This window comes from the organism of the source record quoted next, unplaced genomic scaffold (assembly GCF_019419815.1).
Source record: "Pyrus x bretschneideri cultivar Hongxiangsu unplaced genomic scaffold, Pyrus_bretschneideri_v1 Contig13, whole genome shotgun sequence".
Taxonomy (NCBI): Eukaryota; Viridiplantae; Streptophyta; class Magnoliopsida; order Rosales; family Rosaceae; genus Pyrus; species Pyrus x bretschneideri.
In genome coordinates, this window is record NW_025999424.1 from 896,098 (window position 1) to 921,120 (window position 25,023).

The following is a 25,023-nucleotide window of genomic DNA, read 5'->3' on the forward strand; positions in this document are numbered from 1 at the left end:
TGAGCACTAGCTTGGTTCTAACTTTTTAAATACACCGAGGAAAATTTGAGTTAAGTTTACAAAATATAGCTTTCGACTTTAAATTTTTTAAATTTTTTCCTCTGTCCTTGTGAAGATTTTTCAATGTATCCAAAACACGAAATTCCTATTACCTATGAAAGAACATATAACTTACTGTTCATATTTCCAAGATTTTTCAGTGTATCTAAAATACGAAATCGCTTCGTACAAATAAACAATAAAATAGAGTTAGCGGTTCAACACCGCACCAAATTCTTATTAACTTTGTCCAACTCGAACGCAGTCAGTCAGTCTCAAGAGTCGCACTCACACACCCACACCACACCAGTCGTCGTCCCACTCTCCATCCCAAACAACACAATTCTCTATAAATTAAACCCTCTCTCCGATTCCCGTAATCTTCGTCAAAGCCCTTTGATTTCGTTTCCATCTCAGATGGAAACCCAAAACCCAATCCACTCCCCGCCATCGCCGTCGCTGTCGCCGTCGTCATCTCTCCAGCTCCCATGCCTCCCCATCTTCTTCCTCATGTTCTCCATCGTCTACGTCATTGCCTACTTCATCGTCTTCCGAACTTGGAGCCCTAAGATCCGACCCGAAGCCTCCAGCTGCCTAATCTCCCTCGCCCACGGCACCCCCGCCGTCTTTCTCTCCGCCTACGCCATCCTCTCCGACCCCGCCACCGGATTCGCCGCCCCCAACACCCTTTTCCAGAACTCCGTCCTCGATTACAGCGTCGCCTACTTCCTCACCGATCTCCTCCACTACCTCGTCTTCTTCCCCAGCGACGTCCTCTTCATCGGCCACCACCTCGCCACGCTCTTCGTCTTCCTCACCTGCCGCTACGTCGCCTCCCACGGCGCATTCGCCATTCTCTGCCTCCTGATCCTCGCCGAGGTCACCAGCCTCTGCCAGAACGTCTGGACGCTCGCCAACGCCAGGAGAAGCGACTTGAAGTTTGCAGCTAAGGTGTATGATCTTTTGTCTCCTCCTTTTTACATTCTGTATTCGATTGTTCGTGGCTTTGTGGGTCCGTATTTCGTGTACCGAATGGGGGCCTTTTACATCAGCGGCGCCGCCGACGGATTGATTCCGCGGTGGGTTTGGGGTTCCTGGATTGTGGTAGTGATGGCCGCCATTTCTGTCAGCATTTTGTGGATTTCGAATCTCTGGGTCGAATTGTTTAGAGCCAGGACTGGCGAATTGGAAAAGAAAGCTAGATAAAACCCCAGATTTTAGGTTTTGGGGTTTTTGTTTTTCACCAATTAGAGATTTGAAATTGAAGATTTGAGCTGTTTCTCAAAGCTTAATAACAATTTGGGTTGTTCTTATTAGTGGTTATATATGTAACAATTTGCAACATGTATTCTTAATCACAGTTTCATAGTCCTTTAATTAAAATGTTTGTTACAATTTGTTGAGCGTAGTGGTGTTCTAGGATTTACGAAGTCGCATATTTGCAACATGTATTCTTAATCATAGTTTCATAGTCTTTTCATTCAAATGTTTGTTACAATTTGTTGAGCGCTATGGCATTTTAAGATTCATACAGCCAACCTCACTTAGTGGGATAAGGTTTTGTTGTCTTTTGTTACAATTTGCTGGTTTCTGCATAGGTTTGCTTGAATTCACTTCACAAAATGACGTTCTAATCTACTCTAACTTACGAGAAGGGATTTGAACAAGGGGCAAGGACACTGTTGGGCCTAACTGACATAACCCATGTCTGCATATGCATCAATTATTAGGAAAGAAATGAATAAGTTGATACCATTATCTTCTAGTTGAAGCAGGCCAACCACCAGACTTATTGAATAGGTTGAAGCGTTGAAGCAACCCAAAATTTTGTGACTTTCTTTCTTCAGCAATATTCTTATTCCTCCCAACTGCTTTGGTTATGGTTGAATTTTCGGGCCCTGTTTCGCTGTCATGCTGCATTTTGGTGAGATCGTCGACATTCAACTTTGCCAGTACTTGGTTGGCTGTCGAAGGCCAGAATCCCTACCAAATAAAGACACGGATGGAAAACCCGATTTTCATACGTCCTTCATGGTACACTTATTCCTCACGAACTCTACTGGTTTGTGTGCCAAAAGTTTGTTTATGTAGAAGTGGTAGTCCTTGGCCTGAAGTATGATATTCAGTAAACCTCCGATAGGCGATAGGATCATCGGTAGGACGCCGAGTGTAATGCAAATCTGAAATCGAGGACAACGATTATTCTGGAGGTCTGGTTTTACCACCATTGAACGAAAGAAGTTCCGTATGTGCCCAGTTTGTAAACCAAGATAGGCTAAACTTGCACGGTTTCTTGATGGCAAGCCATAAGACACACGGGAGCTTGAAGAGCGAAATCAAACGGAGACTGAGTGAATGAGATATAAACTTAGATTTTGACCGCAAATAAGAGACGGACTTAGGACTTACATAGTGTGATGCTGTGGGAAAAAGCAAATCCTCCGAAGAATCCAATGAGGCCACCGAAGAAGGGAAAGGTCATTCCGACGACGATTGTGAACGCTGAAATATAACACACGAAGAACATCGATTCAAATGATGTAATACATTCAGTAATCACATAACGCCGTCCCAAGAGTGGAGGTCAGTTCGTTATCAAACTTACCAACGTATATATTCCTGGTAACGAACCGAAGCTTAGTTGTGCGCTGGAACTGCAGTTTCTTTACCAACACCGCGGTTTCTATCATGTCAAGTACTGGCATTGCAAGTAACTGCATTGCAACAAGATTTGTTAAAAATCCGATTGAATGACCAAGTTTACCAAGAGCTGTCGACACCAACTTTGCATACGCGCTGCTGAGCACCACAATTCAGAAGCCAAGCTTTACGCCAAGGTGTGTTGCCCTAGTTCTTGGTACCTATCAAACCGCTTTCCAGGAACCATTTCATGTATCTCAATAATTTTCCATTACGTGAATAAAGTGATCACCTATGAGAACACCATTACAATTTACAACACATTCAGGACGCCAGAGATGAATGAAACAAGCAATTAAAAATCTGTATAGTTGGTTAAGGCAGTGTGCTTGCTGAACGTACCATCCGAGATTGGACGCGGGCTGAACGTACGATCCGATATTGGACATGGCAAAGGGAAGACTTTAATTAAGACACCAGCTCCAATCATGGAGTTGACATTTGTGGAAAGTTTTAGAGTACGTACCACACCATTTTGCGTTCCTTGAAGAGGTAATTGGAAGACAATCATATATTTCCTCCAAATGTATGTCACCCAAATGAATCAAAATCCAGGAGAGAGAGAGAGAGAGAGAGAGAGAGAGAGAGAGAGAGAGAGAGAGAGAGAGATAAGGCTTTGGCTTCCAGTCCCATTGCTGCAGAGAACAGATAAGGCTCTGGCTTCCAGTCTTGCAGGAATTGAAGAATTTTTGTTTGCTAGTTTTGTCCAACGAATAAGCCATTCCAGTCTTGCCGGAAATTATTCTTGGGCAAAGAAGATAGTTCAATTGATGTGTGTATATTGTACGATGCCATTGTTGATTGAACGCTACAAGAAAACCTGACTAGTTATAACCACGGCTATTAGTTGCACAGAATAAAGTACAGCGTAGGCCTATCGCAGAAGATTTAGAGACTCGATAACATAATGGCGGATAAATGCGAGTATCTTCACATGCTTTTGGATTTAAGGGTTTGGATAGATTTTAGTTTTATATTGCTGAAAGTTTATATATATTAGATTTCAAGATGTCACTAGAGTCGTGTGCCAATGTAACATTGTTCTTCCCACCAGTGTCCAGCAATATATGCAATCCACTAAAGTGATATCTCTATTTCATAGGTGCTGAATATAAATGAATCAAGGTTCTGAGTTTATGCATACACATACTGACATACAATACAAAAATACACACCGAGATGACTTGTTACATAAGTTTTTCTTCTGGTTAAGTCCGTTGGCACCTCGTTACAATTACATGCCCTAGAATTGTATGTCTTCATTCATGGTACTTATTCGTAACATATGCTTGCATTTCCATATCTACTGCATTGAACTTCAGGGAAAAATACTTATGCTTGTGCCAAGTTTGTTACTTGTAGAATTTGTAGGTACTGGCTTGAATTATGATACTCCTCAACCCTCCAATAGGTGATAGAATCATCAGCATGGCGCCGAGTGTAATGCAAATCTGCAATTCAGGAAGCCGATTTAGAAATGAAGATGGTTATGGAAAGATGATGTTATTAGCACTCCGAAAAAACATGTAAGAATAGAATATGAACAAACACACGTACCCAGTTAATAATCCAAGATAGGCTCCACCTGCGCGGTTTCTTGATGGCAAGCCACATAATGCAAGGGAGCTAAAGAATGAAATCAGATGGAGATCGTGAATCAGTGAATCAATAGTTTAGATTAGACTACACTATCGCTTGAACAAATGAAAAGTAAAACTTAAATTTGACTGCAAAGAAAGAGATTAAGGGCTTACAAAGTATGTTGTCGGGGAAAATGCAAATCCCCCAAAGAATCCTAGAAGACCACCGAAGAAGGGGAAAGTAATGGCGACAAACATTGTGAAGGCTGAAATCAATCACACACGATCAAAGCATATACTCAATATTGTTTGGGAAACGATATTCGTAACACCATTTTCCCCTTCTGCACGCCATGTATATCTTTTTTGTTTATTCTCCTTTAATTTGTTCAATGTAAAGATCATAAATAAATAGACAAGGGTGTGCATGGAGAGAAAAGAGTCAAGTTATGGCGGTCACTCTACTCGATGAGGAGCTGAACTACTTACCGACATAGATATTCCGGGAAACAAAGCGGAGGATTAGGGTAGGCCTGAAGTGCAGTTTCTTCACCAACAAGGTCTCTATCATGTCGAATACTGGCATTGCATATAGCTGCATTGCAATATGGTAACACAGCAAAACCAAGAATATTTGATTAAAATCCATTTGAAATTTACCAAGATCAAATATTCTAGTTTCTAGTACAAATTTACCTGATAACTTCCAATGACATGGACGACAACAAACATGTTTGCAGTTATGATGAGCCACTCAGGTTTCTCTAATGAGATGAGGATATTGTCCTCCACCGCGTTCCCAAAAGTGTAATATCCAATGAGAGCCACCGGAAAGTAGCACAAGGCCACGACGAGGTAGGCCAACACAACTCCTCTCCACATAGGCTTCTTCGATGGCTTTTCGGGCGTCGAAGGGATTGTTGCTTGGATCTCCAAAACCACATTGTGGCCTGCATAGGCAAAAGCTACGTCCCCCAAGGCAGTGAAGAAGTTGAAGACTGTTCCTGGAGTGCTACTGGCTTTATACCCGTATGCTACGTCCGGCTGAACACCCTTGTGGAGGGAAGCAGTCCATGCAATAGTAGAGTAACTGAAATCAAAATCAAAAGAGAATGAGTTTAAGAATCTCCGTGTTTCTCATAGTTCTACTTTCGTTGTTGTATACTCAATTACATGCACGGAACATGGGAGGATAGACAAATTCGTGTTGAGAATACTGATTTGCATTCCAAAGTACTTGCTCACCACGTACGTGACACTATTTGACAGAAAATTCAGCTAAAGAAATACTTTTTAAATTAATGATGTACCTTAATGACATGACCGCTGCAGCTAACGAAACGCCGGAGATGGAGTTGAAGTTGGGGAGATGGGCGAGCACAAAGTGACAGGAGGCAAAGATCATGATGAAGTAGGTGAGTTTGATCGGATCCTTGTCTTTCTTCACCGTCTTGTAAACTTTCTGCAGCGAATTTCCACCCGTGACCATATACACAATGTCCACACCAACTTCACATATGAGCTGTTGGGGCACCACAATCCAAAGCCCTAGCTTTTCACCAAAGGCATGTTGCCCTAGCTCATGGTACCTATCAAACCTCTTTCCGGGAACCATCTCATGCATCTCAACCATTTGCCATAAAGTGAATAGAGTGATCACCCAAGATAGTACAAGAATCACACAACCAGGACCCCTGAAAAATTAAACAAGCAATTAAAACCTTATCGGTTAGTTAGGCTAGTTGGCCAAGACAGTGTGTGCCTACTCTTGCATCTGAATTTGAAATTCTCTCCCGTAGATTATAATAGTTTGAAATATCATTAAAAAAACAAGGCCAATGACTTTAAAACTCATATTTTAGCTTCCTGCAGCACTTCTGTGAGCATAGATAAAATTATAAAGTATTTAGTTCGAAGTGCACTAGACTAAAAGGGGAATGAGAAATGTTGACATACCATCCGAGATTGGACATGGCAAAGGGAAGACTTAAGACGCCGGCTCCAACCATGGCGGTGACATTGTGGAAAGTTGAGTACCACCATTTTGCATTCCTTGAACCAGTGATTGGGAGCCACTCATCTATTTCCTTCTGCCTCCGTGGCTTATCTTCATCAATAATCTGTGATTGCTTGTTCCATTTCTCATCCACCTGCGATTCAGTACACAATTCCAGAATTCGTAAAAAAATTAATTCACAAGCAGAAAATAATCCAAATGCATCAAAATCTAGTCAAATTACCTATGAGCATGTTCCAATAGGTTAGGTAAACCAGTTGGCAATAAGGAGAGTTTTCCCACTCGAAAAGTTAAAAAACCTTGCACAGGCTTATATGGGGTTGAGTTACTCCGTTATTGCCAACTAATTTTAGGTTAAACCTCAACTTCTTTAGGCGTGTGTGTCGCTACGGGGAGAGAGAGAGAGAGAGAGAGAGAGAGAGAGAGAGAGAGAGAGAGAGAGAGAGAGAGAGAGACTTACATTGCTTGGGATAGAAGAACTTTGGTCGGTTGTATCTCCCATTGCTAGCTGCAGAAAGTAGTAGCTAAGGCTTTGGCTTCAAATCTTGCAGGAAATTGAGAATGCAAAATAAACATAAATGGGAAAGATGAAATTATTATTTGTCGGAGGTGACAAGAATGTGAGATGCAGGAAACTCCGCCCACAACATGGTTCGAGCTAATTTGAAATTGATATGTTTGTTTGCTAGTTTTTTTTTCTAAGGAATATGTTTATTCGGCCTGCACGCCAAGTTTCATCCAAATGTTAAATATCTAATTTAAAGTAATTATAGAATTACAATCTTATATGATATAATTGTTTTTTTTTGGTGGGAAAAGAAAATGACCTCCTTAAATATTTATATTATGAACATATTAATGGTTCTTTCTGCATTATTGACAAGTTGATGCAGGATTATATATGATTACATATATATATTGGATTAAGATATGTTACATATATATATTGGATTAAGATATGAGGATACATATTTTGATACACGTTTTTGTTACTCCTATTTCATAATTTTTTTTCCAGGATCCGAATGGTCTATATTGCAATTCATCATTTATAGATTATCTTTACGTAAAATTAAACAAATTCAAAACCATTAAGACATTAATTTGTGGTGAAATAAAATAGACAAATACGGCTTCGGATTTGAGGGAATTTTGGTAGAAATAATATTTGAGGGATGACTAAAAGATAGATGGTTGAATCATTGAAATATATTACAAAGTGAGCCCCACTAAATGTGTGTCAAAAATGTGTGTCCCTGCATCCTAACTTGTTTATATATATATATATATTAATTATTATTATGTATTTTTTTTAATTAAGTTATTTTTTAGGAAAATAAAATGTGTTTCAAGTCTTGGCTTGGGGTAAGTTCTCAATAGTCTGTACTACCAAGCAGTTAAGTTTTATAAGTTTATATCCATTAGATCGATGACAAGTAAGCAAACCAATATTTCCTTAATTGAATTATGATTGTTCATTTTTAGTACTACTGAGTAGTAAGGGCTGTGAACACGAAAGTTCCTTGAAACAAGAAACAAGAATAACGTGTACAAAATAATATTTGTGGTTTAATGATTTTGGGGTTAAGATCTCTCTCAAATTGGGTCCTCTGATTCTATCTTCGTAGGGTGTAGGTTTGTGGATGAGTTGTTGATCCAAAGGGCCGTCGGGGCTTGATCTAAGGATGAACAGTTGATGAACGGATGAACACTTTCTTCAAGGGCCGTCGGGGCTTGATCTTGAATAATGGTTGTGTGGATTTCTTCAAGGGCTTTTGGGCTTGATCTTGAAGGTTGATGGATGAGCGGATCTTCAAGGGCTGTTGGGGCTTAATCTTGAAGAACGATTGGATGTGTGGATTTGTTTGTTGATCCAAGGAGCCGTCGGGGCTTGATCTAAGGATGAACAGTTGATGAATGGATCTTCAAGGGGAGTTGGGCTTGATCTTGAAGAATGATTGGTTTTCTTCAAGGGCCGTCGAGGCTTGATCTTGAATGAACAGTTGGTTTTCTTCAAGGGCTTTTGGGCTTGATCTTGAAGAATAGATGTGTGGATTTGTTTGTTGATCCAAGGGCCGTCGGGGCTTGATCTTGGATGAACGGATCTTCAAGGAGGGTTGGGCTTGTTCTTGAAGAATGGGTGTATAGGTTTGTTGAGGTCGTTGATCCAAAGGGCCGTTGGGGCTTGATCTTAGGATGAACGGATGATGAATGATGAACACTTTCTTCAAGGGCCGTCGGGGCTTGATCTTGAATAATGGTTGTGTGGATTTCTTCAAGGGCTTTTGGGCTTAATCTTGAAGAACGATTGGATGTGTGGATTTGTTTGTGCTGTTGATCCAAAGGGCCGTTGGGGCTTATGCTTAGGATGAACGGATGAACACTTTCTTCAAGGGCCGTCGGGGCTTGATCTTGAAAGAGGATTTAACGAAGAACGAAGAGAGCTTTCTTGATCCTTCGGAATTCTTGGGAATTTGGATGGTTGGAAGCTTTGGAGTTTCAAAACTTCAAGGATTTGGGGAATTCCTCTTCTAATTTTGGAGTAGAGAAATGTATTTGTGAATTCCTTGATGCTTGATACCTTGATGGAGAAGCCTATTTATAGGCTTTGAGAATGAATCACCACCACAAAAATATTTTTTTCCTTTCCAAACACCATTGCCTAATTTTCCCACTTAATGCAATATTGAAATTGAAGTGGTGTAACTTATGGCCTAATTTCCCACTTAATACCATTTTAAACTTGAAGTGGTGTAACTTATGGCCTAATTTCCCACTTAACACCATTTTAAACTTGAAATGTGTATGTTTTGTCATTGCCCAAATGAGAAAAACTTGCTTTGATCCGTAATGGATTGAAGTGTGCTTGCCTTGTCATTGCCCAACATGAGAAGAAAAACTTGTTTTGATCCTCAATGGATTGAAATGTACTTGCCTTGTCATTGCCCAAAATGAGAAGAAAAACTTGTTTAATCCTTCAAGGGTATTTCTTCCTATTTTGTTGAGTCACACGCCATGTGTACAATTTGTACAACACGTGGCGTATGCCATGTATGCCTTGACACGTTAAAACTTTAATGCATTGGTGAACATTTGTTTTACTGAAATTTCGATGTCTACAAGGGCTTTTGAAGAAAAATTGCTTGGCTTAGTCAATTACGTTTGATTAGTTGGTTAATTAGGTGCTAATATAGCTATAGTAGTCTCCTACTTTGTTGCAAGTGTACCTTAATTAGTTGTAGCACAAGTTAGTTTATGACTTGCACTTGTTTCTCTTATTTAGTTGTATGTGGCATCTATAATCATCGTAATATTATTGTATCAAATCGAAAATACTCGTAAGTATGGGAGACGGATTTGCATGAAACAGAGATACGTTAAGGTGACAATGTTTTAAATTAATCTCATGTGAGAAATTTAAATCACATAGTGTCGTATTATTGATCAAAGATGTTATAGTGATATCTGATGGTTGTAAGTAAGTCATTCTTATAGTGAGAGAAGCAGATTGATACTTCAATTGTATCATATCAAGATTATCTTGATTATTTATTATCAGTATAGTGAGACAATGCTGACAACATGATAAATTGATAATGGATGATAGAATGCGACTGTTTACGAAATTAGAAAAAGTCACTATAAAAAGGAAAGTGATAAAATGAATCAACTGATAAACAACACAAAACATAAGTTACACGGCAAGAAGAGTTTGAATGAGTCCAAAAGGTAAATTCTCAAGGTTTTTGGGGAATCATGACTCATGCATTGTTTGTCTGCCTGTAAGTAAAACATCGCCATTTCATGTAAGTCCTTCTCCGTCACATTGGGACAAGGGATCATAGCGTGCATATGAAGGGGAAACTGGCCCGCTTTGTTTGTATGGATGCACACTGCTGCTTCATTTGTTTATTGTACAAGATAACAAAAAATTGGAAACCTCAGTTGTCACAGATATTCACAATGTTGCTTGCTGCCATTGACTTGAATAGTTGTACACTGCCTAAGGGCCTTTTGTTGTCCGTGAAAGAGCCGAACCTAAATTAACTGTCAGATACCATTTCTTCCTTTCTTTTTTAAAGAAAACAACTCCCTATAGTTACAGCTGCATATCTATCTCGTATACCTAAACATAATCGACCTACCTGCCACTTGGGGAATGATGATATCTTCAAAGAAAAGTTGCAAAGGCCAAGCTGGGCAAAATTGTTAGCTAGTCTTTCTCTTTTTTTTGGAGTGTCCCCTAATCGGGCGTAATAACAGTTGAGTTCAGAGGTTTTTCTTAAGAACAGTGATTTACGTGTTTTTAAAAAAAATATGAAATAGAATTTTGAAGAGCTTGTCAATGAAGAACTCCAGTTGCTGATAATTTGGATATGCGTCACATTACAACACTACAACACAACAATTCAGAATTTTCAAACCATCGTTGATAAATATATGAGAAAATGTATTGCACACCAAAGAGATTAAATAACACCAAGCTACATAAGCAAAAATGTAGTTCCCAAATGCTCTTTTCCTAAGCCCTATTAAGAGTAGTGCTAATTACACAAAAAACCAGATCGTTCTCATGTATTTAGGATTTGATCAATCTTTATTAGAGAGATCAATTAAGAATGCGGAAAAACAAACACAAAAGGAAAAAAAAAATTGAGATGATATTATACATATACTAAAAGGCGGCAGAAAATCATTGTTTATATTCACCAACAGTGAAATGACGAATTTGCCCCTGTTTGGTTTGTGTAATTTCATTTCTGCCTGGGTTACATGTGTGAAAATGTCCACGCGTATGCCATCAGCGCTCCTTTTGCTTCGGTGTACACGTGTTGTCATCGTGGAATAGGAGGGAATGGAAAATAGCTTTTCCATCTAGTTTTAGAAAACACTCGCCATTTCCTGCATCTCTCTTTCCTGCACCGATTCGAATCGAATCACTCTACCATTTCCTCCATCTCTTCCTTCATGCGAAAATCTGATTCAAATCAATTTCAGGACCGATTTCACTCGTCATAGGTCCAGAATCCTCTCAACCTTTTGTCCATTTTCTCGATATATATCTTTCTCGCAGAAGGTTTTTGCCGATAAAGGAACAAAAAGATATACCCCTTCAGTCGTCTCAATTAAACCCTCAGGATTTTTAGTTGGGTGAAAACGGTTGTGATCGTAAGCCCTTCATCCGTCGAAGTACGGCGAGTTCTCGCTATGTTTTTCATTGGCTGCAATCTTGAAGTAAGCGTTTGTCACTTGAAGATGAGGCCATTTTCTTGGTTCCAAAGAACAAACACACAAGCTCTATAGCTGGAGGGGGAATGATAATATTATTACTGCAAGTCTGGAACGACTGTAGTGATTGTTTTTTTTCAAGCAACGAAGTGTGAGGCAAAGGGTAAGGTAGCTGTGGAATTTATAGGCAGTGGAAGATTTGTGGCTGCCATTCTGTGATGATGTAGGTAAAAAGTTGATTTTCTATTTTTACAGGCTATAGCTACTGTTAATGCTTAAGTGAAGAAGTATGAGGCTGACATTCCAAGAAAAGGTATATAGAGCTTCTTTTTTACTGTAAGTACCCTTTTGGAATTGATTTAATACATGTAGTGTAGCAATATAGAACTTTGTGTTGTTTTGCAGTGATCTATGAACAACAGCAGGAGTTGTTGCTGCAACACGAAACCTAGCTTTTGACTATCCGCTGACATCTTTCTGAAGGTTTGTGTACTGTCTTATGTGGAATAGGGATGGTATAACTTTGAAAATTTATCATACATGATATTAGGGAATGTGATTTATCTAGAAAATATAAAATGATCCGTTGTAATTTTGGGTGATTTGCTTCTGTTTTTCGTTTCAGAACATGTTGCTCTTCGTTTTGTAGGAATTTTGTTTTTGTTGGAGAAAAGGCTCAAAGGAAAAAACCGTAATTATTTACCTTCAGTATAAGGTGCTTCGAAAGCAGCACACAAAAGCCCCTAAAAACGAAGAACAAATAGATGGGAAGAAGTAGAATTCATTTTCATTAAAGAAAGTGAGAAATTAACCTTGCTGTATTATACTTCTTGGTTGTTTTGATGAAGTTGGGAAATAAAGGGCATAATAATTCGATTTGGTTTCCTTCTGTACATTCTGTGTTTCTAACAGCAATTTCAAACCTTTTCTTTTCTGTTTCTAAATTTTTATGCTTTATAGGTTTTTTATGGCAGTTTTGAGGAAAAGCATATCAAAGAATACTACTACTGCGATGATGTGAGTGCCCTCTATCCTTAATATGGTCAAATGGGGGTGCAAAGTTCATATTTTTCTTAATATGGTCAAATGGTATGCAAATGAGATTGGGTTAAGCTTTTGGGTTTAACTCTCTCACTCTCTTTTTTATTTTGTTCATTCATCTTTAATTATTATCGGCATATCATGAGATCTAGAGCAAACTGAGAAATTGAAAAACTTTTGAATACTCTAAGCTTGCCCTTTTGACTAATGCACTCATCAAAAAGTCTCATGGCCACGAGGGGAGTATACAAGACTGATGAGGATCAAGTATCCATATATAAAGCTATAAAAGGATTGTGTATCCAATTATTTGGAATCTTAAGAAAGAACAATAATTTACTATTATGAAAGGTTTTGACAGTTAGTTTTGAGCCATGATCCAGATTGGTAGTTCTGGACAAGTAACATATTCTCTTTATCAGAATGATGATTGAGATAATATTGTTTAGATCATTATCTCCTTATCACTAAAGATTTTAGTGCAATACTAATAATTTCACTGCTAATGAGAACTTTATCTGGGATTTTCTTTTGTGTTGTCACTTCTGATTTTACTGATTGATGTATTTCTTGAAGGTGGTGATGTAATCATAAGAAAAAGTCGAGTTCTTTAGTTCATTGCAAGTCGACCCATTGCCATGTATCTCTCTCTCTCTCTCTCTCTCTCTCTCTCTCTCTCTCAAGATATTACCAATTAGGTGTATTTATACTCTTATTGGATGTGAATTTTAGTATAATGATGTAACTGCATGATAACCTATGCATCGTTTGGAGTTTAAATATAACACTTAAATTGTGGGCAAATGTAAATGTGAAAGTGATAAACTATAACCTCATCCATCATTTAGTTGAGAGATCACTCAAGTTGTGAAGAAATGTAACTAGCAATTTTATGAAGATTATTAGCACTTAATGTACAATTGTATTGCATAATTTTTGTGAAGAATATATTTATCAGCAGAATGTGCTTTAAAGAAAAGAAAAAAAAAACAGTTTGTAAAGCAGGAGAAACAACCAGGTGCCACTGTGTAAGATTCTAGGGACTACTAAATTGGAATACTCAAGAGAAACGATATGCATCTGGATCACTAATAATGTTTTTTTGTGTGTATGTATCTCATATGTTGAAGGCGCCCTAATATTAGCAGTCAAAATGGAGCAATTTGTCTGGATATTTTGAAAGACCAATGGAACCCAACTCTGATATTTAACTGCAGAGATTGTTGGGTCTAAAAATAAGAAAATGGAGAGAGTAGCACAACACTACTACTTGAAATTGGCTTTGGGTAAGCTTCCACTCTCTTCTATTTATAATCTCTTTGAGAAGTGATTTTGGTTGCTGGTTGAAAGAGATAATGTCAAATTCTCATATATGAACTAAGAAAATAATATGCATGTCTAATGAAGTGGAATTTTTTGTGGTATTATTTACATGCATGTTATAAATTTAGTTGTTGATCTTGACTTGACACGAAGAATGGCATTAAAAAAAATTGAAAAACTAGGGCTACTCTACTGTTTATGCAGCAAGCAAAGGGAAGGAAAGGAAAAACAGTTAATTTAATGCTCCCTTTTCTCAATCACTCTCCACATTTTCTGCAAGCTGAATCATTCATATCTTTCAAACTAAATAGTTTTTACTTTTCTGTGTATATATTTTGTCTTGCATTCTTTTATAAGTTTTGAAACTATAACCGCGGTATGTCTTATAGCACTACAGCTTTCCATAAAGTGTTTCCAATAATACAGTTTTATATGTAATACTCTTACACTCTCTTTTACTAATTTTTGTTACACTATCAATCACTCCCAGGTGATGTGTGGTTCAAAGGATTCCAAGAGTTTCATTCACCCAATTTCTGATCTTCATGTAAAAATTCTTTCAAAAAGTTCAAACATCTTTTAGTGTAAATATACATGAACCTTCTTTAATAATCACTTATAACTTCAAAATATGTTTTTTTTTTATACGGTAACTAACCCCGCAGCAACCATATTTCTAGTATATATAAATACATGTACATATATTCACCATTACAAACAGAGAAAATGAAACAGAAGAAGAATCCTTTGGAAAAGTTCCTTGAATTAATGGTCTTCTGGTTTCAACTCTCGTTCCCATGAACTGATACAGAATGCCAATCCGTACTTCCACAAACAACCTTATTTATTTTCAGATCTCCGATTATCGCAAGACCCTCGAGGCACATAGTCATAACTAGATTGATCTTCATCATCATCAACAGCTTCATTTTTCTTGTATTTTTTTATAGGTTTTGGAGATTCTTGCAGCAACCTACTATCCTTTTTTGGGCCGGGAAGGATGGCGAAGGACTTTAAGAGTAAAATTTGTAGGTCTTGGCTTGACTGATGATCGATCTCAATCCTCCGATAGGTGATAGAACCATCAAAAGAACACCCAAAAAGATACAGGTCTGAAAATGAAGTAAAATAATTATTAGGTTAACTAATATAAATTAAAGAAAATGTAAACTTATGGACAACGAAGTACGAGTATGAATGAACATACATAGTTGCACCACCAAGACAAGCTGAACTTCCTTGGCTTGTAAATGGCAAGCCACATGACACAAGGGAGCTGCATATAATAACAAGATTCAACCAAAATGTGCAAGTAAAGCTACGCTATGCTTTGAATTAGGTGTGGAGAAAAACTGTGGGCTTACGAAGTAAGTTGTTGGAGCGAAAGCAAATCCTCCGAAAAATCCAAGGAGACCACCGAAGAAAGGGAAGGTAATGCCAATGAACATAGTGAATGCTGCAATACAATGTCGATTAGAACTCATTTATTCACCTTCAGGTAACAACATGCGCATTTAAGCTCGTGTTATAACTTGATGGAATAAAGGGAAAAGGGTACTTACCGACATATATATTACGCGAAATGAAGCGAAGCGTTCTAGTAGGTGCGAAATTCAACTTCTTTACCAACACACCTTCGATCATGTCAAACACTGGCATTGCGTAAATCTGATAGCTTCCGATGACATGGATGACAACAAACATGTTGGCCACTGCAATGAGCCAGGCAGGTTTTTCAAGTGAAATGAGGATGTTATCCTCAACTGTATTGCCAAACACGTAGAATCCGACCAGAGCAACCGGGAAGTAGCACAAGGCGACAACAATGTAGGCGACGATGACTCCTCTCCACATGGGTCCCTTGGATGGCTTCTCAGGTGTAGATGGAATTGTTGCTTGGATTTCCAGAACAACATTGTGACCAGCATAAGCAAAAGCCACGTGACCTAAGGAAGTGAAGAAATTGAGCACAGTTCCTGATGTAGACGTGGCTTTGTACCCATATGCGACATTGTCTACCACACCCTTGTCCACAGAGGCTCCCCAAGCGATGGTAGAGTAACTGCATCCCTCACAAAATCAATTGAAATATATTAATTAAACATTAATTTGAAAACACTTGTAACTTTTTTATGCCAATTGATGTCTTGTTTTTGGTTATCTAAGAGCAGTAGCTTGTCCGAGACTGCTCCTATATGAAGCACTTAGTGAGGGGGTTAGAAACATGTACGTTTGTAGTTTTTATTAAAAATTATAGTTGCCTCCTAAGAATGCACTTAAAAGTGAATTCTAAGAAGTCTATGACATGTGCTTCTTCAAAGAGCTTTTATGGTCCACAAGTAATTTGAACTGTTTCTCCAAACGTAGTCAGAAAATTTTAGATTTGCATATAAAGATCTTTTATCCCTTCCAAAGTAGTTCCAAACAAGTTAATTGATTTTTTTTAATAATCACACTTTTTAACTTTTTTCCTGTCAAACCATGTCATAAGCATTTTTATTACCTAAAAACACTTTGTCATTCTAAAAGTACTTTCAAACAATTTAGGTTGAGAATATATACCTCAAGGACATGACTGCAGCAGCCAAAGACACACCAGAGATGGAGTTGAAGTTGGGAAGGTGGGAGAGGACAAAGTGAACAGATGCAAAGATCATGATGAAATAGGTTAACTTGATCTTTTTACAGTCTGAGCACACAGAATTGTGGACCTTCTGCAGCGATTTTCCTCCGGTAACCATGTAGACGATGTTGACGCCGACCTCGACGATGAGCTGTTGAGGCACAACAATGTAAAGGCCAAGCTTTTCACCAAATGCATACTGCCCCAGCTCGTGGTATCGATCAAACCGTTTGCCTGGAACCATCTCATGCATTTCAACCATTTGCCAGAGTGTGTACAATGTGATGATCCATGACAGCACCAGAATTACCACACCAGGACCCCTGAATTACCACAATGTGGAGGCAAAATAACAGCAGCAAAAAGTAAGGAAAAATATTTTCTGCACACATTTTCTCCTTTTTCATATGCTTACTAATTTTTGTCCGAATGTAAAAAGTAAACAAGGGCTTGCAGGGAGAGGAGTATGCGGAAATCACTTTCCCAAGTGATGTGAAGAATTGTATGACTATTTAATATTGTCAGAAGTCTAGGGTTGAGTTAATCAGGATTAACATACCATCCAAGATTGGCCATGGCGTAAGGGAGACTGAGAACACCAGCTCCAACCATGGCAGTGACATTGTGGAAAGCTGAGTACCACCATTTTGCATTCCTTGAAGCAGTGATTGGAAGCCACTCTTCGATTTTCTTCTGCTTTGCTAATTTTTCTTCTATCTATCATACACGATAACATATGTTGTTTCATCAGCATCAATCACATACTGTCACCCAAATCCAGGACTAATATCACATGGAAAATTGACACATTATTATTCGCTTCAACGCAATCAACATTGTCGGGGTCGGTTAGCTAAGAAAATTATTGACATGTCATTTTATCTTAGGAAAATTAATGAAAATGATCTGAAAACTTTAAGTTTTAACAATAAAGACAAAATAAAGAGTAAAATAAATAGTATCAATATTGATTTTTTAGTGTAAAAATATGATTTTTCGTTAAAATGAACAGTACCGAAGTTTTTCGTTAAAGTTCCTTTTATCTTAGCTACAAATCACATTAGAGCAGAGTGTATAAAACCGTATTTTAGTTATGAGGAAGAATAACTTTCTACATGTACAGAGCTAAATATCTTCGGCTAAATAAGGACGGATGAGAAAAAATTAAAAATTCTACCGTAAATAAAAAAGGACAATGGTGTAATTGGAATTCTAGGGGGTTGGGAAGTGGGGTGGGCCCGTGGGGGGAGCTAGTCCAATGAATCTTGGTATCTGGTATCCCTGACTTAGGGGAGGAATCAAGAATTCGGATTCTTCTCAGATTTTCTTTGTGAGGATCTCAAAGATTCGTAAATTATGTCGGTTCATCATGTATCATACGATCAAAAATTATTTTAAATATTTTTATTTAAAATTAAGTACAAATAGTATTTGACAAAAATTGATCATAATTATATACAATAAACAAACACGATTCACGAATTCTTAAGATTCTAACCAAAAGAATCCGGAGAGAGGATCCTATTGTAGGAATCAAAACTCAAAAGTTGAAAAGGCTTTTCATCCAACCGTATCAACTGTCGTAATTGAGTTGCTTCAAGTCTTGTTTGAGCAGTGTTTTATTCTCTGAGGGGCGTGTAGGGGCCAGCACTAGCTACTTCCTGATCAAACTTGGTTAATAGCAGTGCATCCCATAATCTCATTTAATTAATAAAATTTTCTTTATCAATTAAAAGAAGATGAAAAAACTACTTAAACTTCTATCACCAAACAAAATAATGAGTAATAATATAATTTCACAAATTTAAATTTTACAATACCTCCAATATTAAAAAAAAAAAAACCCTCTCAGTCCCCCACGTTCTCTCTCTTCTTCTCATTTTCTAAATAAATATGTTTACACACACAAAATGTATAGACAAATGTTAGTATATTATTATTTTAATTCAAATATTTTATTTTATAATGAGAGAAAAATCCGACCTGAACCTAGTTTGCAAAATAATATCTCCTTCTGTGGTGAAGTTGATCTTATAAGCACACAAAACTTCAAATGTAGCTTGAGTCAAAATATATGCTTGTTTTCCAATTCACTCTCAAGTCGCTTGTATGGTTCAAAAATGTTTAGTTTCACAGACAGAGATTTAGAGAGAGAGAGAGAGAGAGAGAGAGAGAGAGAGAGACTAACTTCGTCAGTTGGAGCTTGGGTTCCCATGGCCGGCACAAGATTGCAAGGATACACGACAAAGACGACAATCACAGATATAGAGAGAGAGAGAGAGAGAGGAGAGAGAGAGAGAGGAAAAAAACAAGAGGAATTCAACTCGAGTATCGAGCACAGAAATTGACCACGGGTCCAGGGTGCTCTTTCTACATATATATAATACAAAGATCCAAGGTCACACGTGAGGATTGGACTAAATTACCCTTCCAACTCAGTAGAAAAACTCAGTAATTATCTTGCTTTTGTGTCCATTTCATTCCAATACTCTTTGTTTTTTTGTGTGTACGTATGCTCACTGAAATTTCCTGGAAACATCCACCTTAGACTGAAAAAAGAAAGGAAAACAAAAATTGAAAGGAATTTTGAGGAGGCGTATAAGTTATATATTTCATAAGTATACTACCCTAAAAGATATATAATTCACAACTTAGATGAAGGTTTCACAAGGGAAGATAAAAAAACAAATAATATTGCAAGGTTAAAAAGTTAAAAAAAAAAAAAAATTAATAATAATAATAATAATAAGGTTTCATTTGGAAGGAGAGATTTCTGGAAATATGGATTGGAGAAGGCAATCCCTACATATATACAAATAGTTTAGGAAAATATCAACAATAAGATCCATTTTGGATGGATAAATTCAGAAAAATTGCAAATACATTCTGCAACTTAAAATGACAATATTCCATGTGATATTGTGTACTTTAAAAACGGTTTTTAAAATTCATCTGTTTCTTCTGCATTTACCACACTATTAATACAAAGTTTAACGTATTGTTAATTATCACCATTAAAGCATTTAAATTCCTGTATTTTTTTTTTTTTTGCCTTAAATGTTAAAATGGTCTCTGTGTTTTAGTCATTGAGTCAATTTCGAATGAAATGTCTTTAATTAGCTAATAGAGACAAACATGAGGACTAAATTAGTCAAATAACATACACAGGGACTAAATTCGCCATATGACTATAACACAAGAACCACTTTGACATTTAACCTTTTTTTTAAATGTTACCATAGACAACGAAATATGTATATAACTTTAAGGATGTCAAGGGGTTCAAACCAATTTTGTGTTTTAAACCACAAAGTCTATTTCGCTCTATCATAATTATCATGGAAAATGACAATGAGATAGATTTATTAAAAAACAAGAAGAGTACAATTTGTCAAGGAAACATAAAGCCTAACCTTGACCGTAATATATAGCAACCATAACAAACAAAGTCTTCAATAACCAATACAAGATAAAAATAATGCCAACAAAAGATAACCTATCAAAAGTAATAGTGTGGAAGCTCTACATAATCACGATGATAATAAAGGAAAATGAAATCATGAGGAGAATCCCACTAAATAAGACTAATAAGTGTAACTTCTTTTTTCGTCATCGATAAAATTATCCTCGTACCATCGAAGTTTTATAAATAAATAAAAAATATTAGGGTTAGGAGCAAAAGTTGACATTGCCAGCAAACCACATGCATGCATTGATATCCCTAGCTAGATTCACATAGCAGACAACTTAAGCAATTTGGAGCGCTACTAGCGGTGAGCTTGCCAAGTTGTGTCGCTGCCCATAATATTGATTTGACTTATCTGTCTGTCGGCTTCTTGGCCATTTGATTCTTCATATGAAGACTTTTATTTTCTTTTCTGTATCTGTTTAAATTCCATCTTTATTATTCTCTAAATTATAGTTTATATTATATCAATTATTAATTGGCCTTTTACATATTATGGTCTCATTAATTTATAATTCGAGACCACGACATGGCCTGCCCTTAATACGAAATTGGAATGATAGAGTTGTTTTGCCTAAATTCCCTTCATTGCTTGAGAGTGATACGATTATATACTCTTCTTTTGTCCACAAAAAACTCATGTCAATAGTTAATTAGATTTGAGAGTTGAGACATTGTACTATGATGACGTGCATTTACAACTGATACACAAATCAAGATACAAAGTATTTTATTAATGTGACTTAGTTCGGTTGATTAACATAATGTATCCGTCTTTAATTTGAACCCAATTTTTTTGAGAAACATGTTTATATATACTTACATTATAGAGACTCACACCTGATGGCCACACGAAATATGATAATGTACATTTATAATTAATAAGCAAATCAAGATCCAGAGCATTTGACAAATGCAAGTTAAATCAGTTGGCTGGAGTAGTTTACTTGTTTCTTACCGAGATTCAAATTACTAAATTGTAAGAGTTGTGTAAAATTTTGTATTAGCAAATACAAAGATATAAAGTAGTTCTTAGAAAAATAAAATAAAATAAAATAAAAAAGAGTCAACTACGTAATTGGTCCCTAAACTTTTATGATAGTTTTGATTTCGTCCCAGAATTAAAAAAGCAGTTTAATTTTCATCCTTCAATTTAAAAAAAAAAAAAAATGTAGAGACTTGGTCTTTCCATAATGGGGATGAATTTTCTGTTATTTTACATGTTTGGATACGAGTGATCCCTAAATAACAGATGCAGGTTAGCAGCATGGAGTTCAAATTTTTTACACCAATTTTGTGTGTGACCTTTCTATTTAATGGACTCTTTATCATGTAGTGGGTTTCTGTGTATGTATAAAAGGTTTTGCTACTAGAAAAAGGCATAATGGTAATTTGTGGTGATTGTTAGGGCATTGGGTAAGGAGACGGCAGGGCGGTGCTGGAACAATCATATCGTGATTGAAGAAATAAAATCAATACAAACATTCATGAATGAATCGAGTAGAAGTGGATAATGCCAAATGTAGATTCGCTCGAGTATCTGCAAAACGTGCTTAGAAAGTTAAAAAGTGTGAGACCGATCTATACGTTTCAGATGACATGTGCATGGAGATTCGATGAGTGTCCCAGACATAGGGAGAGGATCCGATCCGATCTATTTGGTGGAGATTCTAGTAATTCTCGTATTCTAACCATTCGTAATAAATCGGTCAATTTTCGTTAAATGTTATTTGTGTTTGCTTTTAAATTAAAAAAAAGTCAAATAATTTCTAACCGTACAATGCACAATGAATAGCTAAGATGTGAGGATTGTTAAGATCTCGACAAAATGAATCCAGATGAAGTCCAATCCCCCAAATATAAAGATTTTATTATAACATGCGATAGAATAATGAATGGTTGAATATGTGGTACATGATCTAATATATAAGGATCCAGCCAACAAAAATCTTCAATCCCCCAAATCAAGAGAATGACTTATCTACACTTTTGATAAATCATCCTAACATTTCCGACCAATACAGCGATATCACGTGTTTTAACTTTTCATCGGACTTACCTACTTTGCATTTACTCCACGACTCATAATAACATCCCAGACTAATAATGTGATATCTTACATAACATCATTTAATTCGTCCATTATCGCAGTGGGATATTAATGGTGTAGAAAAAATCTTTCTCCATAACCATATATAGTGCTTTAGCTATTCACCTGGCATACCTACACTGCTTTTACTTTCAAGACTCATAATAACATCCCAGACCAATAATGTGATATTTTACATATCATCGTTTTATTCGTCTGTTATTGTAGTGGGATATTAAAGGTGTAGAAAATATCTCTCTCCATAACGATATAAAGTGGCATTACATAGTGTCTACTTTTTGTTAGTCATCATTGATCAACCACATTTTAATTTGCTAGGTTTCAACTTTCAAACACAGATTACACCGCACTTATATCTATTTTATCCTTAAGCTACCCAAATTTGATTTCTCAAGTGACACAATGATAATATTGACCTTAAAATTTTGCTCCTCCTTTTCGATATAATTTGACTTCTTCAGGAGAATCTAACTGTGTATTTATTTTCTTTATAAGATGAACCGGAAATGATATTGTCATAAGCAACAATTATTTCTAAAGTATTACACGTATAATATATAGTTTTTTTTTTTTTTTTTTGGTAAATTACATGTATACGATTGGGGAGAATCATATGTTAATGTAAGACATTATACACTTTATTTTACGTTTTCAAAAATTTATTTTAAACATATCGTAATTTTAGCTCATTGACGTGTATTCCTCTGATATGTTCACGAACCTATATATATGTGCTTACTGCTTGCTATGAAAACACCATTTTCTTTAAGCATTTTAGTTTATAATAAAAGAATTGTAAAGAATTCGACGGTGGCTCACTCATTCAATTTTTATAAAATAATAAGCAATATGGTCAATGATTCAGTGGGTTTTACAGTTCCTAAGGTTGCGTTCATGAATCTTGCTTTCCTGGTTCTTCCTCCCACTCCCAAGTTGTGGGCGTGGTGGGACTTACACTCTTGATTTTTTTTTTTTTTTGGGTCAGGAACAATCTTTGCAAGTCAAGCTAGTTGGCTGCTAGGAAAGGAACCAGATCCCCTCCTGAGCTTAGTAGGCTGAGCCTTCTGTGCAAATCACACGAGCCGTTGAAATTTGATTCAAATGCTGCAATTATTATATCTTTTTAGAGGGCCCTCTATTTCTAGCTATTAGATCAAATTTCAACGGTCTGAATGATTTACTCAGGAGGCTCAGCCTCCTAAACTCAGGAATTTTTACATCGGATGCTGACATCCCATGACTGGAAGTGCATTTTGAGGAAGAGCAAAAACCATGAAACGTATACATACTGAAGTCGATATTTCGTACGTAGTCCACTTAGTGTACCAAAACAATGATAATCGAAGCTACATCGGGTTTTATTCAACTCTATCCAAAAAAATTATAGGAAATCTGTATAAATCTAATGAACATTAAGATCAACCGACGAATGATACTTGTATGTATAATTGTACATGGCTGTCAAAGACTCAAAGGGCAGGAAGCAGCAGGTACAAATTAATTCTTCCAAGTTGGAGTTATCTGCAACTAGCAGTAGCAACTGCTAGGGAAAACTGTGTGTCCATGTATACTTAATGTCCTTATATAAGTAGGAAATCGTCAATGGCGACTTGAAGTTATGGAAGCTTGTGCTTGCTGGATTCAAACCCAATGACTAGACTCCAACTAAGCAATATCCATAATTAAATTTGACTTGGCAAAATTTGTATTTTTGGATGCCTAAATTACCCCTAGTAACACTTACTTTGAGTCTCTCACTTATTATCTACATTTGTTTTACATTATTTCATTCAATTAAATGTCTTCAAATACCTTATGGGGATTTGGAAAAAAATTTAAATGTCATGATTCCTATTCATTTAATAACAAAAATTTACATGATACCAATGTTCCTTGTATAGTTGTTTTCACATGATGCTAACAGGTAAATTAGTATATCCTACAAATAAAAAAAAAGTTATTTTATTCAAAATTATCAATATTTTAAATATAACATAGTTCAATTATTTTGCACAACATATATATATAATAACAATATAAGTACCTAGTAAATTATGTAATGATACATACAAAATAATTTACTTAAAAAATAAATAAATATTTTTTAATCAAAATTAATTAAATACCAATATTTTGCAAAAAAAAAATAGATATATAAAACAATTTACCTACAAATAAAAGAATGTCGATTGATTGCACACTCTATATAATAATATCAAAATATGGCTAGTATATATGTAATATCACATGAAAAATAATTTACCTACAAAATAAATGTTTTTAGCCAATTGATTCAAAATTAATTTATTACATATTATTTTACATAAAAATATAGATAAATTATTTGTACGCATATATATATACATATATATAATTTTAATAAAGAGTGCCTAATACATACATGCAAAATAAGTTACCTACAATGATTGTCAAAATAATAAAAAAAATGAAGTTTTAACGAACAGCCCACGGTACTGTTCACTTTAACGAAAAACCACATTTTTACACTAAAAAGTCAATCCTGGTACTATTCATTTTACCCTTTATTTTGTCCTTATCATTAAAACTCAAAGATTTCAAGCCATTTTCATTAGTTTTCCTATAAAATAAATTAAACATATGATGGTAAGAGAAGTATAAAGTAGATAATTTTATAACGGTAATACTACGAAGACTAAATTTATAGATTAAATTTTGAAAACTAAAGGACATAGAAGTTGATGATTGATTTATTACTTAAACGTTGATAAACGTGCTTATTCTTATTAGTGCCACATCATTTAGTTTGCAAATTTAGTCTCCCTAGCATTACCCATATTATAATAATAAGGCACTTATGGTGTGTTTACCAAACCGGAATGGAGGTAGAAGAAAGGGAATTGACTTCCTCTCCAA

At 36.2% G+C, this 25,023-nt stretch overlaps 3 protein-coding genes and 1 long non-coding RNA gene across 5 annotated transcripts; 2 read left to right on the top strand and 2 right to left on the bottom strand.

Moving 5' to 3' along the window:
* The first annotated feature begins 387 nt into the window (after positions 1 to 387).
* LOC103960923 (TLC domain-containing protein At5g14285-like) lies at positions 388 to 1,436 on the top strand. The gene has a single exon (XM_018650822.2). It carries the CDS (start codon positions 457 to 459, stop codon positions 1,243 to 1,245), a length of 789 nt encoding a protein of 262 aa, XP_018506338.1. The 5' UTR covers positions 388 to 456; the 3' UTR covers positions 1,246 to 1,436.
* A 2,374-nt stretch (positions 1,437 to 3,810) lies between these two features.
* On the bottom strand, positions 3,811 to 7,011 carry LOC103959750 (lysine histidine transporter 1-like). Its single transcript, XM_048578826.1, has 8 exons — positions 6,797 to 7,011; positions 6,276 to 6,469; positions 5,630 to 6,013; positions 5,016 to 5,409; positions 4,809 to 4,914; positions 4,494 to 4,585; positions 4,297 to 4,365; positions 3,811 to 4,190 (listed from the first exon to the last, which is right to left on the bottom strand). The coding sequence occupies exons 1-8, from the start codon at positions 6,836 to 6,838 to the stop codon at positions 4,092 to 4,094; spliced, it is 1,380 nt and encodes a 459-aa protein (XP_048434783.1). The 5' UTR covers positions 6,839 to 7,011; the 3' UTR covers positions 3,811 to 4,091.
* Positions 7,012 to 11,236: 4,225 nt separating this feature from the next.
* Positions 11,237 to 14,680, top strand: LOC103959666. Of its 2 annotated transcripts, XR_007256202.1 has the most exons (6): positions 11,237 to 11,728; positions 11,821 to 11,878; positions 11,971 to 12,048; positions 12,526 to 12,582; positions 13,183 to 13,246; positions 13,737 to 14,680. It is a non-coding gene; the product is annotated as an uncharacterized LOC103959666 (long non-coding RNA). The 2 variants fall into 2 exon arrangements; XR_007256201.1 differs by having other exon boundaries at positions 12,526 to 13,246.
* LOC103960928 (lysine histidine transporter 1) lies at positions 14,472 to 18,895 on the bottom strand. Its single transcript, XM_009373425.3, is given in 8 exon segments — positions 14,472 to 15,041; positions 15,137 to 15,205; positions 15,294 to 15,333; positions 15,336 to 15,385; positions 15,492 to 15,991; positions 16,492 to 16,875; positions 17,112 to 17,269; positions 18,741 to 18,895. Coding segments are annotated over 8 exon segments (1,500 nt in total). The 5' UTR covers positions 18,768 to 18,895; the 3' UTR covers positions 14,472 to 14,769.
* Positions 18,896 to 25,023: the final 6,128 nt, after the last annotated feature.